Source organism: Schistocerca serialis, chromosome 2, assembly GCF_023864345.2.
Source record: "Schistocerca serialis cubense isolate TAMUIC-IGC-003099 chromosome 2, iqSchSeri2.2, whole genome shotgun sequence".
In the NCBI taxonomy this organism is placed as follows: domain Eukaryota; kingdom Metazoa; phylum Arthropoda; class Insecta; order Orthoptera; family Acrididae; genus Schistocerca; species Schistocerca serialis.
This window is the reverse complement of record NC_064639.1, coordinates 1,137,133,198-1,137,152,098: the sequence shown is the minus strand read 5'-3', so window position 1 is coordinate 1,137,152,098 and position 18,901 is coordinate 1,137,133,198. Positions and strand designations below refer to the sequence as shown.

Sequence of the window (18,901 nt, the reverse complement as noted above, 5' to 3'; positions counted from 1 at the left end):
AATCCGAAAACCCTAAACCTTATCAAAGAAACGCTCACAAACACAACTTCTAAGATAAAATTCCTGGGTGAAATATCAGAGCCCTTCCTGATCAAAACCGGCGTCAGACAAGTGACGGCTTGTCTCCACTCCTCTTCAACCTTGTCTTAGACAAAGTCATCCGAGAATGGGAAAAAGAACTGAAGAATCAAAATTACTGGAAGCCTATAGAACTAGGAAGATCTAAAGATGGTATTAAAATGCCATGCTTGGCATTTGCAGATGACGTGGCCATTCTAGCAGAAAACGAGACCACAGCAATTAAACAGATAGACATTCTCAAAGAATGCGCCGAAAAAGTTGGGCTACAAATTTCCTTCCAAAAAACCAAATTCATCTGCTCAAAATTTGAAACTCAAAAACTGACTACAAAATATGGACAAATTGAGAGAGTTCCATTCTTTAAATACTTAGGCGAGGTCCTAGAACCCACAGGGGGAGAGAAAACTGCACAAAAAGTTCGACTGCAAAAACTGAAAAGAGCATACTGGAAAACCCACAACATCTACAATAAAAAGTGTCTCTCCATTCACTCAAAAATACGACACTACAATACAGTAATCAAGCCCGAAGCACTATATGCCAGCGAAACACTCACACTCCACAGAAAAGGCGACCTGGAAGGCATCCTGAAAGAGGAACGCAAAATTATCAGAAAGATTCTTGGCCCAAAAAGAACGGAAGATGGATACAGGTTACAGTCTCGGAAAACTACAGAAAAATTATCTAACCTCGCCGCAGACATCCGGAAAAGAAGACTAAAATTTTACGGTCATATCCACAGACTCCCAACACCCAGACTCTCCCACAAAATTTTAAGATACATTGAAAAATTGAAAACCATACCCTGGATACAAGAAACCAAAACAGATCTAGCAAATGCACAAATAAATTCTTCAGAAGTTATAAACAGAAATGTATACAGGCAAAAAATCAATAGTTGGAAAGTACAACCCGAGAATGAAGTTTGCAAGAGACAGGGGACAAAATGGACAGAGGAAAGAAAGAGAATTCATGGGGAAAGAATAAGAGAAGTTTGGAGAATTAAAAAATTGAATCGGAAAAGCTTTGCGTGATCCGTATGGATCCAATCGCACATAATAATAATAATAATAATAATAATAATATTATGAAAAGGATAGTTGCTACTCACTGTATAGCGGAGATTCTGAGTCGCAGATAGGCACAACAAAAAGACAGTTGGAAAGTGAGCTTTCAGCCAAGAAGACCTTTGTCATAAACAAACAATATATACACACACACACACTCTCTCAAACACAACTCACACACATCTAACCATAGTCTCTGGCAACTGAAGCCCGATCATAATATCTCATATTATTTACCACAGCCCCATGTGGGTAATGTTTCAGGGCAGCTCTTGATCCTCTATCCATGAAGACATTTTTGGTTTGGAACTACAGGGATTGGGTTTAAAGATATGACTGTCAAAGAAGCATCGTACCAATGAACTTCTTATGAGAAGTTGATGAAACAGCTGGGTAACACGTGCTGAAGTGGCTGAAGCTGGCTAGAACATCCCTTCTAGATTGTTCAAGAACATTGAGGAATGTTACAGAATCTTCCAAAAGGTTCAAGAAGTTCTAGAATGTACCAGAATGTCACAGAACATGTTCGAGAATGTTCTCAAATGCTCCATTATCCTGTTTAGTGGGGATATGTACCAGTTCGGAAAGGTATAGATAGATGATGATGAGACACATGTGTCAGTACACTTCTGGAAATGTATTAGAGTGGATCAAGGAAAGGTGAAAATGATAGAAAGTGAAATAAATTTAAGTGGGAGTGAATTGCTTAAGGTAGTGAACAGTGTTATTAAGTGAAATTTTAGTGGGGTAAGTAATATTAACATCTAACAGGATGCAGAAATGTGGAAAAAGGATGACATCTGGCCAGTGGTGAACTGGAAAGAAGGAAACAGAAAGAACAATGCAGAAATGAAACAGATGAGGAAAGAGAGAGAATCGGAGAAAATGAATAGACTGAAAGAAAAGTTGACTGAAGAACAATGAGATGAAATCAGAGAAGAGGACTGAGTGAGAAACTCATAAATTATATATAGAGAATCTGATGAAGAAACAGGATTATGAAATCAAATAAATGAATGGGTAATGAGATCATAAGTGAATAAACATTAGTGTATGAGAAGAGCAAAGCAGAAAAAAATAGAGATTACAGTTTGACAAGTGGAACGTTCTGTTATGATTCGACTAAAGAGTACAACAAACACAAAAATGCTGTCACTGACAAAATGGATCAAGTGTATTAGTTCTGCAGTACCAAGAAATTCAGAAAAAAGGAACAACCGGATTGTGCTGCATGAATGAAAAGATGATTAGCACCAATGGAAGTGCCTCCACCAGAATTATGTCAATACATGACTGGGCAAACTCCAGAACAAAAACAGTGAAGGCCATTGATTCACTCCTGTGTTTTCGATTGAAGGATAAGTCTATAATAGAGTGGAATCGCTGCATGATTTAATAAAATTTTCCAACTGTTTTTCACTGGTGATGAACAGATGGAAGGTGATGAATATCATGCAAATATAAGTGGATTGATATGGGAAATCAGTTAAGAACTGCAGAGGATTTACGTAAGTATAATGAACAGTGTCAGATAAAATAGTATCCAATGAGCATAAAGTTGTGATCTGAGCCAACAAAAGACCAGTAGGAGAACATAAATGTCAAATAAATGCACCTCAAGTAAATGAAATTACCATTGTACATGTGGGCATTGAGTACACGAGCCATGACATAATTACTCATCAAACAAGAGAAGCAATGCAATGTATCACAGAAACACATCATTCTTATGAAACATGTTAATATCTGTTAATTTTTATAAGAGGAAAAAATGTAGACTCTTCAATTTGAAACAAAGGAACTCATATACAGGCACAGAGCACAAACAGAAAAGTTACTATGAAGGAATTTTATGTGTATTGCATATTTAAATTTTTTACAATGTTCTGGGATGTTCTAGAGTTTTTAAAATGTTTTTGAATATTTTTGAAAGCTTGACAATGTTCTCAGTGTTCTATACAGAAATGTCAGTGAGTCAAAGAGTAATTTTTTTCCAAACTGTGGTACTGTTAGATACTTAAGTGCATTAAAGAGTACTTAAGTCTTTTTGAGCATTCAGGAATATTTTTGAGTGTGAAATACTAATATTTTAATGATTTTTCTGAATTTTCATTTTTACTATGTTCTTGAGTAACCTAGAATTGTCTCAGAAAACAAACGAAAATAAAGACCAAGTGAAGCCATTCAAGTACTGTCATCTCTCAGTAAAAATACCCTTCACTTCATAAGTAGATTGAAAGCATTAAAAAGTCATACTCACGAGCCTGGTCAAATCCAAGAAGCATCTTCTTCAGACCCTTAGCCCTGCGCTCCCATAGCATCAGCTGTTTATCTGTGGCTGCATCTCCGCCTCCACCACAACTAGTCACTGAAGCAGCTGCTGCTGTGTGCTGAATAACACTACTGAACGATGCCCGATGCATGTTGATATTGTTATTATTGTTGTTGTTGCAGGATAGCAGATGATCATCTATGGGTGATATCGCTCCACCTCCTAGTTCTTGTACGCGGCGTTCAGCTTCTGCCAAAAGCTGCTTTAAATGTGAACCCAGTGACTCAGGGGTTTTGACTGAAAATAAAGCAAGTAGCTATCAACAATATATGACCAACACAGTTTTTACATAAAGTAATAAATGTTTGATATCAGTTGTATAATAGTTAATATGTCATAAAATCACAATGGTCGTTCATCAGGCAATACAAATAAAAAGGATAACATCATATTAGCTTTAAACATATATCATTGTAACTATAAGAATGATTGTCAACTTTGGAGATACAGAAATCAATAAGTTAACATATTTTGGATGTTTTCATTCACTGATATCTTACAGGATAATATTATGGGGAGACTCCTCATTAGGCAAAATGTACTCATTGTACAAAAGCAAGTAAGTATTCAGATGCATCAAATAAGAAGCTGAGAATATTAATAACATCCACACTAATAGAATTTGTTATCAGTAGTAACACAAATATTCACTAGCACAACATCATACAAAAAAATAAACTGCATTATCCTTTAATGAAACAAAATTTAGCACAGAAATTGAATGAAATTAGCAGTCTAGACAGCAGCCTACCAATGTAAATAAAGTGTCTGACAGACAGCAGAAGCAATTTCAAATGTAAATTAAAGATATTTCTCTTTAACAACAACTACACCTAAGAGGAATTCTTGAACAGAAACAGTCATTTATATAGAAGAAAACCCTGTGAATGACCAGCATATAACCATATAAACATTTTTTTGTTCATTTGATATGTTCCACATCACAATGATTATTGTGAATATGATATAACAATTATCTTACACAAATTGTGAACTATATGTTAATGCTGTCTTTCTTTATACTGCTAAAGTAGATTTCTTTGTCTGAATGTTGGAAGCACTGAAATCAAGTCACACTTGTCATACAGTATGCACAAACATTAGAAATTAGCTGACACATAAAACTCCGGCTCATGTGAAAAAAGAAAAATTACATTAACAGTGTTACTGACACATCTCTTAGAATTAAAAATAAGAAGAGAGAAATACATAAAATAAGGGAAAGGGAACGACTCACCTATAGCAGATCAACAAGTACAGCATACAAATATATAACAGAAAATAGCATTTACACTAGCTCTTTTTCTAACAATAGTACACACATTCACTCACACACAACCACAAACACAGCCAATTGCACACTCCTGAGTCTTGCCATAGCCACAGTTTTGGTGTCTGTGTGGTTGTGTGTGTGAATGTCTCTACTCTTCCTAGCAGAGCAGAGCTAGTGCTCGAAAGCTAAAGTGAATGCTGTTTTTTTTATACATATGTTTCTATGTTTCTGTGCTCCATGCATCAAAACACTGTAGATGTATGGTTGCCCTCCCCTTATTTTACATAAAACTGAGAAGAGAGCTAGTTTTTGGATTGTTAGTTTAATCCCACAAGCACCTATTTTTTAATAATAAAGCACTCATTATTGAACACAATATGTTGCAATTTTTTATCTTAAGTGGAATTGTAAAATGTAGATGGCAGAATATCATGCATCCGCATTACAAATTTATGTTGATAAGTCTATTAGCATGGCACAGGGAAATATAAATAGTAAACATGCCATTGTCTTTAAAATGTCTATGGACGGATTCTTTCTTCCCAAAGTAGGGGCTTCTCTGTAATACCCTAAGAATACATATAATCTTCCTTGTTAATAATAAAAGCATTTAAATGCTAATGATTGTTAATTGAAACTGTAACATATAAATGCAGTTTGTAATACATGTCTTTCTCTGTTATTATGCTTAATATCTCTTTCCAAAAGCCTGAAAGTTCTCTTTTGATAGGTTGTGTGCACAGAGAGAGAGTGTGTGTGTGTGTGTGTGTGTGTGTGTGTATGTGTGTGTGTGTGTGTGTGAACAATATTGTGCGAACTATAGGCTACTAATTGTACTTGATAAATGAAAGGTAATAACTGAAAATTTATTTGAAATGATGATGGTAAGTGGGATTTTGTTGTCAGCAATTCAACTTTTATGTGGTGTGGATTCTCTTCTTCCTGCAGAGAAGGCCACATTTTGACCACAGTAAACATGAGTAAGTGCAGGTAACTTGCATAAATGGAATGTAAAGTTATTTATTAATTACATAGTAATGTGCAGTTCATTACTCTCCATAGTGAATTACACCTACATTACTCCATGTCTAGTATGTGTCATTTCCTTTCCCTTTCAGTAAGTCTTCTGATTAACAGGAACACAATCACAATATATAAACCTCAGACAATGAAACATGTTTTTAACTCAGTATTATTGTGTATAATTTGTATAGTTCTATAAGCTTATCACCTATAATTCAAACCCTCACTCCATATACTGTCTAAAAAGATACTCATTTTTCACTTTCATTAATGATTAGGTTTAGCCTACTGCTTTCAGAAAAGTTAAGGTACACATAAAAATTATTCATCCAAGAGGAACAATGTTAAATGTCCTACCTGCCATTTAATCTACACAATTTTATATTCAGAACCCATTCAACACTGTTAAAAGCACAGTTTCCTTCAGGTTGTTTACTAACACAGATGTGTAATTATATAGGTTATCTCTAAAATATAAGCAGTGCATTACCTACTGCTAACTGTATTTCACAAACACTTATACATGTTGCTGAAACAATCTCTTTTGTGCTGCACATGATGCTACACTTGTTGGCAATTACAGCTGATGTGCAGCTGTAAGTAGAAAGTGGAGCACTCCAGCCAAGCAGTATTGTTTTCACTTCCCCCCACTCCCTACTTCCACCTGCTCATTTCTTTCTCTCTCTCTTCCACTGTAAATTTCTCCTCTTCATCACTAATGAAATGCAAGCTTTGTATGAAAGAAAATCTATCTTAATAACCTTTCTAAAACTTTACTTTTTTCACCTGTACCAATCTAAATAAAATTCTTAGCAAAAAAGAGATTTAACTTCCTAAATACTTTCTTTTATATATAGCTTAATAGATGACCGAAAGTCTAGCACATTTCCTATGCCGTTAGTTACCACAGATAACAATGGCCATCATTCTTCATTTGACAGAAATGGTTTTCATAATGAATAATATTTTTATGAATAATTTGCTTCACCTTTTTGATGAAAATATCAAAAATATAAGAACTGGTTGAATCATTGCACTAGATGTGATTTTTTTAGATTTAAAAAATATGATAATCTGTAAAGCCACAATGGCACTAAGAAGGTTGTTTGAATTTTCCTTTCCTTGACTGATATATAAAAAATGACTACCAGAAACACATAACAGGGTCTGATCTTCAAAAAGTATTAAGTCATTGTACAGTTGTACACTGATAACAAATTACGTGATGCGTGTAACTGAATCATGATGCTTCTCGGTTTGTGTTGACTCATAAAATCCACAGTTATCTTTGCCACAAAGAAAGATTGTAGGTAACATATATTTCATTTTATGTTTGAAAGTTGTAGGCCCATTAACAGAGCACTGTACAGTTATGTAATAAATTGAACTTACAAGCACACTGTGGTACAATGTTTGGCACAGCACTTCACAACATAATATTCATGTGTATATCATCACAATTTTCAGCTTGAGAGTCAATAAATAGCCACCAAGGCATCTGACTTGTTGCTAATGTGTAACTACTTCTAGTTTGCTGTAATTATACTCTGTACAGGAAGTGCATTTCATAATGAGGAAGCAGTGTATTCATTAGCTGTGCTTGTCTGAATGAAACTGAGACTAGAGAAAGCTGTACTTATTTCTTTTATCCTCCTTTGACAAAGGAATAACATTATGTAAAGTTGTTCACACAGAGAAACCCCAGAGATGTAGAATATTTCAAGATTTCAGTTATAAAAGAAATCCAGCTACAATAAAATGCTCATGAAAGCTGCAGTAAAATATAATAATTTAAAATATAATAAAAGCTGCAGTAAAATAAAAATGTTAGGATGCTTATGTATCAAGTTATCTATGAAAGGGTTGAGAATTAGTGGCTTATGTCATTATATTGCTGCTACTCTGAAAAAAGTTACTGCTCTTCCTATAGAACAGGAGCCAACAGAAAAGATATCTGCACTACTAAATATGCCTCCAAAACAAATATGTTTTGTCATGAAGGAACCAAATGTATTTTGTCATGAAGGAAGAGACCAAGAATGTTAATGGCAGAGGAGAAAGGAGCACAAATCGAAAGCTTTGTCCATAATGGGCTGTTCATCACTGACTGACAGCACTGTCCCCTCCTAGAATCTCGAGCATAGAGCTTTTATTTATTACAGAATTCTCATACACTTCTAGAAGTGAGTTGCTGTGGTTCTGCTAAGTTTAGACAGTTGTTGCATTATGTCACTGATCACAATGAGACAATACTGTGGCCTTAGTAATTGGTGTATAATATACATTCAGTTGATGAATGAAGAGCTTTGCATTCCACTTGCCCCCTCCCCACCCCTCTTCTGCCCCGGGGATAAATTTCTGTGGACACTCATGGCTGCGACTGATCAAATAACACACAAAAAAATTCAACTTACTGCTTACAATGAATATTGGAGTTTAAACCAAATTTTGTCCATAAATGACTGTTCCTCACGGAACGTTACTTTACTGAACCAGTAAATTGATAATGGTTTTCTAGAGTACAAAACAGGTAAAACTCTTGGGTTCATTGTTCAGTGGATTAGTGGGGAATTAGAATGTTAAGACATTATGACAAGATATTATGTCTTTCAAAAGATTTATCCAACTGTGTATTACATGTTGCCTTGAACATAAGCACGAGTTTAAAAATCGGTACGGACACACTCAACCCTGTTTGGCAAAACTGTGACTAACACCACATAACAGGTTTTAAGTTGTTAAATGTCCTTCAGACAAAGAAGCATTTTTACAACACTATTTCTCAGTACTAATGCACTTTTCACTCATTCTCCACACCCAAAGATCTCATTTATGGCAGAATATGTATGTGAAATAATATGAAACCAATGGATTAGAAGAATATAACAACTGACTGAAACTGTGCACTGATTCATGACACATGTGGACAGCTCAGGTGGAAGGATATTATCGCTGGGAGCCAGGGTTGTTTTCACTCTCCCCATTCCCTACTTCCAACTGCTGAGTTGTTTATGTCTGTCACTGTACATCCATCACTTACGAAATTCAAGGTGGGCACCTATAAGTGAAAGAAAATGTATCTGAAATTACCTTTCTATAACTATTGAATTATACTGTGCCTATCTGAATAAAATTCCTAGTAGAAAATGGATATAACTCCGTAATTATTATAAATTTTTCTTGCGGAAATAATGAAAAGTCTCTTATCTGAATAAATTAAGTCACTACAATTAGTCTGACATTTGTTCGAAAGTTAGTTTGTGAGAGATGAGGGTGTTTTTATGTAAATGAGACAACCCGAGTAAATCACTACAGAATTTCTTAGCCTTCTGAGGATTTAAGGAAGTTGTCTCAAGTCAGTTGTTTGATGAAGTTCAGGCAAAACATTTCTTTCCAGGTGATTGAGGTAGTAAACAAGATGACCTTAAGGTGAACTTGTTAATCTTTAGGAAGGAATCCTCCACTCTCAAGACGAAAGGAGTTACTGCTTTTACAGACTGAAAAGCACCATTAACGACTATTGTGACTTCTAATGAGTCTGGAGTTGACAGGACTAACGGGCGCTCAATTAAGTTTGAAGTAGCAAATGTCTCTCTTCAGCTGTACAATTAGTTCCTTCCAGTACTAATGAATTGCTATTGGGCAAAATGAACAATTCTATCGAAAATAGCAGCCTTTATTTTTCTCTACTGAAGAACGTTATTAAATGTTATTTTAATTAGTGCATAATACCTCTGTCAGACCTGTCAGTACGGAAGCATGGAACACGTATAGCAAGCAAGGCATTTCTTATTCTGAAAATGCAGATGGTAACGATTATTCGAGGAGACATACCCTGAGGCATTAGACGTTTAATCCTGTGTGGATTGTCTACCGTGCAGACACTGAAATAATTTCGGTTGTATGCTTGAGAATTTTTATAGTACCGTATTTGTTTCTCAAAATATTCGCCTTTAAAATTTATACACTATAGTTTGCGATCGAACCAATTCTGAAAACTATTTTCCCACTCTGATAATAAACCTAGTTCTAGAAGAATTCAACAGCTTGTGGTGATGAAACATACATTTTGTTTGTCATTACAGACCAAAAGAAGTCGTTAGACGATAAATCATCTGAGTACTGACAATGATATATTAATTGAGCTGCTTGATGTGGTGGACCAGGTGGTTTTGTTACGATGAAGATCCATGCGTCGGGCCTGGAAACCGAAAAGTCACGGGTTCGAATCCCGGCCAAAACACCGTTTCTTCGGTCTGCTATGAATGCAGCCATAATTGCCAATGACGTGTAGATTTGCCAGAATGGCAAGTGGTTCGAATTCCACATTAAATTCCAGGTTCCTATTATGCTGTAGGATTACGCGGGTAGACTAAAGATTAAAATTTTTAATAGCAGAACATTCATATGGAATGTATTGCAATCTTCGATATACGCGGAAGCCTCTGCCTCGCGATAACTCATATGTCGACCTTCTTCAACCATGACGCGCACAGCATCAATGTTTTCACGAAGCCACAACCGATTTCGATCAAACTTCACGAAATTCATCGTTGGCGGAAGCCCGACCGCGGCGAAATTCAACAAACTGATTGTGAACAGTCTTTTCTATTGCTGACTGATTAGCAAAAGTGGATGAGGCGATTCGAGGCATTTTTGTCGAAATCTTACAAAATCAACCAACGAAAAAATACACGAGTAACTTCAAATTTTTCACAATACTATTTCCTTACACAGGCACTTTAAACAAACTCTACACTAAATCGCATAATTTAATTGGTTTCAAGTTTATGGTGTGTCGCCAGAAGGACTAGGTATTACAGTCTCTCGGCGCATTTTTGTAAATAACATTAATAATCACTAGGTACACACTACACCGAGCACGAATCAACATTATTTCACAATAGTTACTTATTGTTACGGTGCACAATACTGTTACGTAGCTACAGTTAGCAACGAGAATAAACATTTCGGAGCGGCATGAAGTCGGACTTCACCATCAAAAGAGGAAGGGAGGAAGATTGGGATTGACTTACCGTCTACATCGAGGTCTTTGGAGACGGAGCACAAGCTCGGATTGTGTCAAGGATGAGGAAGGAAATCGGTCGTACCTTTTCAAAGGAACCATCCCGGCATTTGCACAGCGCGATTTAGAGACATCGCGTAAAACCTAAATCTGGATAACCGGACGTGAGTTTGAACCGTCGTCCTCCCGATTGCAAGTCCAGTCTGGTACCCACCGCGCCAGCTCGCTGGGAGATATAGAAGGGAGATTAGTAGGGGAGAGTGAACCGCCTTGGTAGGCCTATGCTTTCAGACTTTTGCCTCTACCCAGCCCTATCAGTGCCGGATTAGCCACGTATGTAGCAGGAGTTAGCAAATGCTACGGGCCGCGCGCATTTGCCGGAGCGGGGAGGGGAGGGGGGGGGGGGGCTGCAATGTTCTCCTATACCGGTCCCAGACTTGTAAGGACTTTTGGTAGTAGGGCGTCCCATTCCTCCACCAGCGCAATTGACAACTGCTGGATAGTCGCTGGGCATGCGGACGTGCCGCAGTACGTTTCCCTAACGCATAGCACTCGTGGTCGATAAGATTTAAGTTGGGTTCTACCCACCGAATATCCTCTTGTTTCAACAGCTCCTCCATCTGCACTGTTTCATGCGGTCGCGCACTGTCATCTACAAAAATGAAGTCAGGGCCGAATACAGCCATCAAAAGATGCACATAGGGAAGGGATGTATCGAGAAGGAGTACAGTCACAATAAAGTTGACCACTGAGTGCACCGGCTTCAAAGATTTGGGGGTTAGTACGCTCACGCAACATGAGGATACGACCAGAATCACTACTCAGACTGAATCTCCTCTCATCCGAGAAGCGCATGCGACTCCACCCTCAGTTGGCCCGTGGGTGCACTCCCTATGCTTTTGGCACCGCTTTTAAGTGCGGCCGACAGCGGAACACAACGTACTGGTCATCGGGCAGAGAGACCACCCCCATGCAGTCGCTGTGCCACTGTGGAGCGTGACACTAAGTGCCTCGGAGTCCTTTTGAAATGAAATGTGCCTGTGGCAGGGACTCTCGTCGTTTAGACCGGTCGTCTGACGCAAGTCTTTTTAGTCGACGCTACTTCGGTGAGCTGCGTGTCTATGAGGACGAGATGATGATGAAGACAACATAACAACCAGTCCCCGAGTGTAGAAAATCTCACACCCGGCCGGGAAACGAAGCCGGGCCCTTGGCATGGCGTTCTGCCGCGCTAGCCACTCAGGTATGGAGGCGGACTGCAGTCCAGTTGAATCAGTTGCAATTGTACCCGCAATATGACTTGGGTCCCTTCTCGCCTGTTCAACTACACTACTGGCCATTAAAATTGCTACACCAAGAAGAAATGCAGATGATAAACGGGTATTCATTGGACAAATATGTTATACTAGAACTGACATGTGATTACATTTTCACGCAATTTGGCTGCATAGATCCTGAGAAATCAGTACTCGGAACAACCACCTCTGGCCGTAATAACGTCCCTGATACGCCTGGGCATTGAGTTAAACAGAGCTTGGACGGCGTGTACAGGTACAGCTGCCCATGCAGCTTCAACACGATACCATAGTTCATCAAGAGTAGTGACTGGCGTATTTTGACGAGCCAGTTGCTTGGCCACCATTGACCAGACGTTTTCAATTGGTGAGAGATCTGGAGAATGTGCTGGCCAGGGCAGCAGTCAAACATTTTCTGTATCCAAAAAAGCCCGTACAGGACCTGCAATATGCGGTCGTGAATTATCCTGCTGAAATGTAGGGTTTCGCAGGGATCGGATGAAGGGTAGAGCCACAGGTCGAAACACATCCGAAATGTAACGTCCTCTGTTCAAAGAGCCGTCAATGCGAACAAGAGGTGACCGAGACGTGTAACCAAAGGCACCCCATACAATCACGCCGGGTGATATGCCAGTATGGCGATGACGAATACACGCTTCCAATGTGCGTTCACCGCGATGTCGCCAAACACGGATGTGACCATCATGATGCTGTAAACAGAACGTGGATTCATCAGAAAAAAAGACGTTTTCCCATTCGTGCACCCAGGTTCGTCGTTGAGTACACCATCGCAGGCGCTCCTGCCTGTGATGCAGCGTCAAGGGTAACCGCAGCCGTGGTCTGCGAGCTCATAGTCCATGCTGCTGCAAACGACGTCGAACTGTTCGTGCAGATGGTTGTTGTCTTGCAAACGTCCCCATCTGTTGATTCAGGGATCGAGACGTGGCTGCACGATCCGTTGCAGCCATGCGGATAAGATGCCTGTCATCTCGACTGCTAGTGATACGAGGCTGTTGGGATCCAGCACGGCGTTCCGTACTACCCTCCTGAACCCACCGATTTCATATTTTGCTAACAGTGATTGGATCTCGACCAACGCGAACAGAAATGTCGCGATACGATAAACCGCAATCGCGAGAGGCTACAATCCGACCTTTATCAAAGTCGGAAACGTGATGGTACGCATTTCTCCTCCTTACATGAGGCATCACAACAACGTTACACCAGGCAATGCCGGTCAACTGCTGTTTGTGTATGAGAAATCGGTTGGAAACTTTCCTCATGTCAGCACGTTGTAGGTGTCGCCACCGGCGCCAACCTTGTGTGAACGCTCTGAAAAGCTAATCATTTGCATATCACAGCATCTCTTTCCTGACGGTTAAATTTCGCGTCTGTAGCACGTCATCTCCGTGGTGTAGCAATTTTAATGGCCAGTAGTGTATTTAGCGTTCATCTGCTGCTGCAGTTCGCCGTAGTCGATCGCCTCTTCTCCTTTGGGAAGTACCACAGTGCACCGTAACTGCTCGCTGATTGATAAGCACCATCTTTCTCCATAGCTACAACTGCCTCCTGTTGCGGGTAGAGATGGGGGATCCGCTCCTGAACTGATTCATAGAGTTGAATCTTTCAAAGGAGTGAACAATCAGTGATTCAGAAAAAAAGAACTTTAGCTCCAAACGTTTCCCACAGCAGAGAGAGAGAGAGAGAGAGAGAGAGAGAGAGAGAGAGAGAGAGAGCATCAGCTGGGCCTCTGCTGGTCAGAGCACACTGCAAGCCACACAACACAGCTGGCGCCGGCCTCTGCCCTGCTTCTGCCTTGGCTGCCTGCATTGAGCAGTGCCCCATTGGATTTTGTGTTTCACATATGCCATGCCCTCTCTGTGCTTCCTCTGCCGCGTGCAGTGTCTGGCGCACATAACTTAGCATCGCAGTCCGTCGGCGATCGTTTCAGTCGCACGTCCTGCCCTCTGGGCAGTTGATGCGAGCAACTGGACAGAGAGCTTCCTAGCGGAGAACATAAGAACTACTTGCAACAACCTGCTCGTAAGAGAACGGACGATTTGTCTCGGAGCGGGTGGCAGGTGGCCGTTCACCGCTCCCCCCACCCTCGGAAGTCGCCCGTTCAACGCTCATCCCACCGTTCTCGACTCTAGCCAGAGCGTTGAGCAAAGCAACTCAAGTGTCACTCTGGTCTCTGCCGTCTCAGCTCACGCAGTAATACAGCTCGCGGCTCGACCTGCTTGACTTAGCGCCTCTGCATCGGAGTTCGTCTCTACTGGATATTGTTCTTCGTAGTAATACCGCCATGTATATTACATTATTATGTTATGTATACATCATTTGTTTCTATTTTATTTTTATTTGTTTAAACTGATCAGATTAGGTTCCTGACGACTCCTCTTACTATAGGATTTTTATTATGGACACTCGCTTTAAATATGAGCAAAATATTGATACACCAATATTTTCCTTGTTTTATTCTGCGTAAGGCTATATGCAGCACTTTAGTCTTACAGTCAAATTCATATATATTTTTTTCTTATTCTGGTACGGATTTTGCGATTTTAGGCGTCTTCGGAAGGAAACGCTTACTTTAAAAATATATGGCTTGCAATGTATTTGTATGAGGTTAATGAAATTTTAATACATTATAGCCAAATATATTGTTAATGTAAATCTTAAGTTACAACATTTTCCGATCACCCAAAAAACCACGATAGTGCAAAATAAATCAATAATCAAAAACTTTGTCATATCGTGGAAATTTCAATAAACAATACAAAATTCTTACTCATTATCTGTGTTACTTCAAAATAGGATCAAATAAGATCAAAATACAGGTATAATACTGGAATAAACCAAGTTTAAAGGGCACTGTGCCTTCCATTTATTTTCTATTGTGAATGAGTGGTGAGGCATGAAAAAGAGCTAGTTCGTTTCAGGGAGTGAACAGTTCCGATCCAATCTCTGAAAAGAACAGTTTTGCCCATATCTAGTTGCGGGGTGAGCCGGCCGGTGTGACCGAGCAGCTCTAGGCGCTTCGGTCTGGAACCGCGCGACCGCTACGGTCGCAGGTTCGAATCCTGCCTCGGGCATGGATGTGTGTGATGTCCTTAGGTTAGTTAGGTTTAAGTAGTTCTAAGTTCTAGGGGACTGATGACCGCCGGCCGAAGTGGCCGAGCGGTTGTAGGCGCTACAGTCTGGAACCGCGCGACCGCTACGGTCGCAGGTTCGAATCCTGCCCCGGGCATGGGTGTGTGTGATGTCCTTAGGTTAGTTAGGTTTAAGTAGTTCTAAGTTCTAGGGGACTGATGACCTCAGAAGTTAAGTCCCATAGTACTCAGAACCATTTGAACCATTTGGCTGATGACCTCAGATGTTAAGTCCCATAGTGCTCAAGGCAATTTTGTGTTGCGGGGCGTGCCCCATTTGCGCTTTAGTCACTCTGACCACTCGCCATGTGACGTCTTAGCTTTTTGTGCACGACTGGGAGTCCTCTGGCAACATGCTTCCGCACTTTCATTAATTTCCATCAACGTTGTTAATATGTTACAAGGTGTATAACTTTGCTTCCGTCGTTGTTCCCCAATGAATGAAACAAATTCGTTACACATGTATCATTCAAAGTATTTTACATAGCTGGCCACTACTTTCTCCCATCTTTCAGGCAGTGTACGAATCCTGCGTCGAAAAAATTGTTCATCGTTTGAGGCGGTCCACGAATCGATCCAATTTGTGACTTTTTCATGGGATCGGAAGTGTTGGTCAGCCAGGGCAGGCACCATTGATCTAAACAGGTGATAGTCAGAGGGAGTAATGTCTGGATAACACCGCGGGTGGGGTAGGACTTCCCGTTTTAACGTTTCCAAGTTCGTTTTGACCTCTTTTGCAGCGTGGGGTCGAGCGTTGTCATACTGCACAATCACTTTACCGTGCCTCTCGCTCCACTGCGGCCGTTTGTCTTTTAATGCTCTGCTCAAACGCATTAGTTGCGTTCGATAACGAGCACCTGTGATTGTTTCACTTGGTTAACACCTCATAGTACACGACGCCGAGCTGATCCCACCAGATGCAGAGCACGATCTTGGAGGCGTGAATATTCGGTCCGGCCGCCGACGTGGAAGCATGGCCGGGATGATCTTTTTGCGTTTAGGGTTATCGTAATGAACCCATTTTTCGTCACCGGTCACAGTGCGATGCAGAAATCCCTTCCGTTTTTGCCTCTGAAGCAACTGTTCACAAACACACAAACGCCGTTCAACGTCTCTTGGTTTCAGCTCACACAGGACCCAAAAAAAGTTCCTTCTTTCTGAATCATGCCCATAGCCTTGAAACGTTTTGAAATGACTTGCTGTGTCACTCCCACTAATCGTGCCAACTCTTCTTGAGTTTGACGCTTGTCTTCACTCGGCAATGTCTCCAATTCTGCATCTTCGAAAACATTCTCTCTTCCACTACAATGCTGGTCTACGACATTAAAATCACCGTTCTTGAAGCTTTGAAACCACTCACGATACGTTCTTTCACTAATAGCATCCTTACCATACGTACTTGAGAGCATTCGATGAGACTCAGCCGCTGTTTTCTTCATATTGAAACAAAACAGCAACACCTCCTGCATGCAGTTCAAGACTTGTAAGGGGTGTCCCAAGACTATATGTCTAACATATGATGACAAGAAGATAGAAGAAGTTGACAGTTTTAAATTCTTGGGATTACAGCTTGATAATAAATTCAACTGGGAGGAGCACACCACAGAACTGCTGAAGCGTCTTAACAAATCTCTGTTTGCAATGCGAATTTTGTCAGACATTGGGGATATAAAAATGAAAAAGCTGGCATACTATGCTTACTTTCATTCCATAATGTCATATGGGATTATTTTTTGGGGTAATTCATCAAGCCAAGCTAAAGTTTTCCGGGCACAAAAACGTGCAGTAAGAGTTATATGTGGTGTAAACTCAAGAACATCCTGCAGAAGCCTGTTTGGGGAACTAGGGATACTAACTACTGCTTCCCAATATATTTATTCCCTAATGAAATTTGTCATTAAAAATATATCACTTTTTCAAACCAACAGCTCAATTCATGGAATCAATACTAGAAATAAGAATAATCTTCACAAGGATTTAAAGTCACTTAGTCTTGTACAAAAAGGTGTGCATTATTCAGGAACACACATTTTCAATAACTTGCCAGCAGCCATAAAAAGCTTAACAACCAATGAAATTCAGTTTAAGAGAAGCCTAAAGGATTTATTGGTGGCCAACTCCTTCTACTCCATTGATGAATTTCTTAGTAAAACCAACTGATTTGTATATAAGTACAACATCACTTGTGCACAATTTCAGTGCAGTAATGTGTTCATTGAAAATTTGTGTGTGTGTGTGTGTGTGTGTGTGTGTGTGTGTGTGTGTGTGTAAGTATAATCTAACTTCTGCACCATTTCAGTGCAGTAATGTGTTCATTGTAAATAAGTATTACAGTAGTTGTATTACATGTTTATTACCTTATGAATAAATAAAAACTTTTTTATTTTAAATTCAGTGCATTAGTATTTGTAAAATGACTCTTAGTGTTCATTAAAAAATGACGATCATTCCACTTGGGACCTGTGGAATGGTACATTAGCTTACTCGTTTTAGTTGTAAATATTTGTCGTGTATTGTTGTTTTTCTGACATGTTCCACATCCTGGAGGACCTCCTCACTAAGGATCAATTGGAATGAAAGTAAATCTAATCTAATCTAAATGACGAGAATTAGGCTCGTAAACTGACATTTTCAATCAAGATCAACTTTATGATGCAGACATAAATCGACAAATGCTTCAAGGAGGTTATGTTAACCGAGGTCCAAGCTAACTACCTGACGTCTGCGATATGTTTCCTTCGACCGCTACTGCCGTTTTCGTCACCTATCGGCAAACGGCGGAAGCTAAGTTGTACACCTTGTATATTACTTCTTAAGTTCTGCAGAGCAGTGTACTCTAAAAATGTATAGCATTTTACTCACAATAGAAATTCTGCAATTGACGAGTTAACAATATATTCTAAATAACTTTAAAATATAATTATGGGCAGAACTTAAAGATGAAATTAATTTTCGCACGAAGTGTCACTGCCAAGTAGAGTAGCTCGATGAAACCTCGACCGTACGTAGAAAGAACTGCTACAGTGTAGAACAGAAGGTAACTGAAGGAAATACGCTCTGAGAAAAAAAGAAATGACACTTTTATTCAGAGACAATAATTACTCTGGAGTCAGCGCGATTTATGATGGTCCCCTGGACATTACGACGGGACATGGTACTTAATGCGGTGCGTGATCATCACGGACTGCAGTACATGCTCTGCGGCGTGCCCTCATATTGGTCACAAGGTTGTTATGGAGTTCCTGTGATAGGGCGTTCCATTCGTCCTCCAGCTTCGTTGAAAACTGCCGGATAGTCATTGGTGTATGTGCACATACGTCTACCTAAGTCTATTCGCTGAATATCCTCTCGTTGCAAGAACCGCTCCACCTGGGCTGTTCGATGTGATCGTGCATTGATATCCATAAAGATGTAGTCAGAGTCGAATTCATCCCTAAAAAGACACTCATTGGGGGAGGAGTACACGTCACAATAACCTTGACCAGTGAGCGTACCGTGTTCAAAGATTTGGAGGTCGGCAGTCCATGCAACATTATGCCTCCCTACACCATAACACCTGGACCACCAAAACGACATGTGCGATAATGTTCCTGGGTGCACTGCGCGTTCCCACTTCTCGCCATATGAGAATACGTCTAGCATCGTCGAGAAT

At 40.0% G+C, this 18,901-nt stretch overlaps 1 protein-coding gene across 4 annotated transcripts in view; it reads right to left on the bottom strand.

Annotated features, from left to right (window-relative positions):
- The window catches only part of LOC126458600 (ankyrin repeat and fibronectin type-III domain-containing protein 1), a 688,593-nt gene that overhangs the window by 106,019 nt on the left and 563,673 nt on the right, over window positions 1-18,901 (bottom strand). For all 4 annotated transcript variants that reach the window (XM_050095753.1, XM_050095754.1, XM_050095755.1 and 1 more), the window contains one exon: window positions 3,409-3,717. In XM_050095753.1, the coding sequence (XP_049951710.1) occupies window positions 3,409-3,717 (309 nt within the window). The remainder of the gene's footprint in view (window positions 1-3,408; window positions 3,718-18,901) is intronic.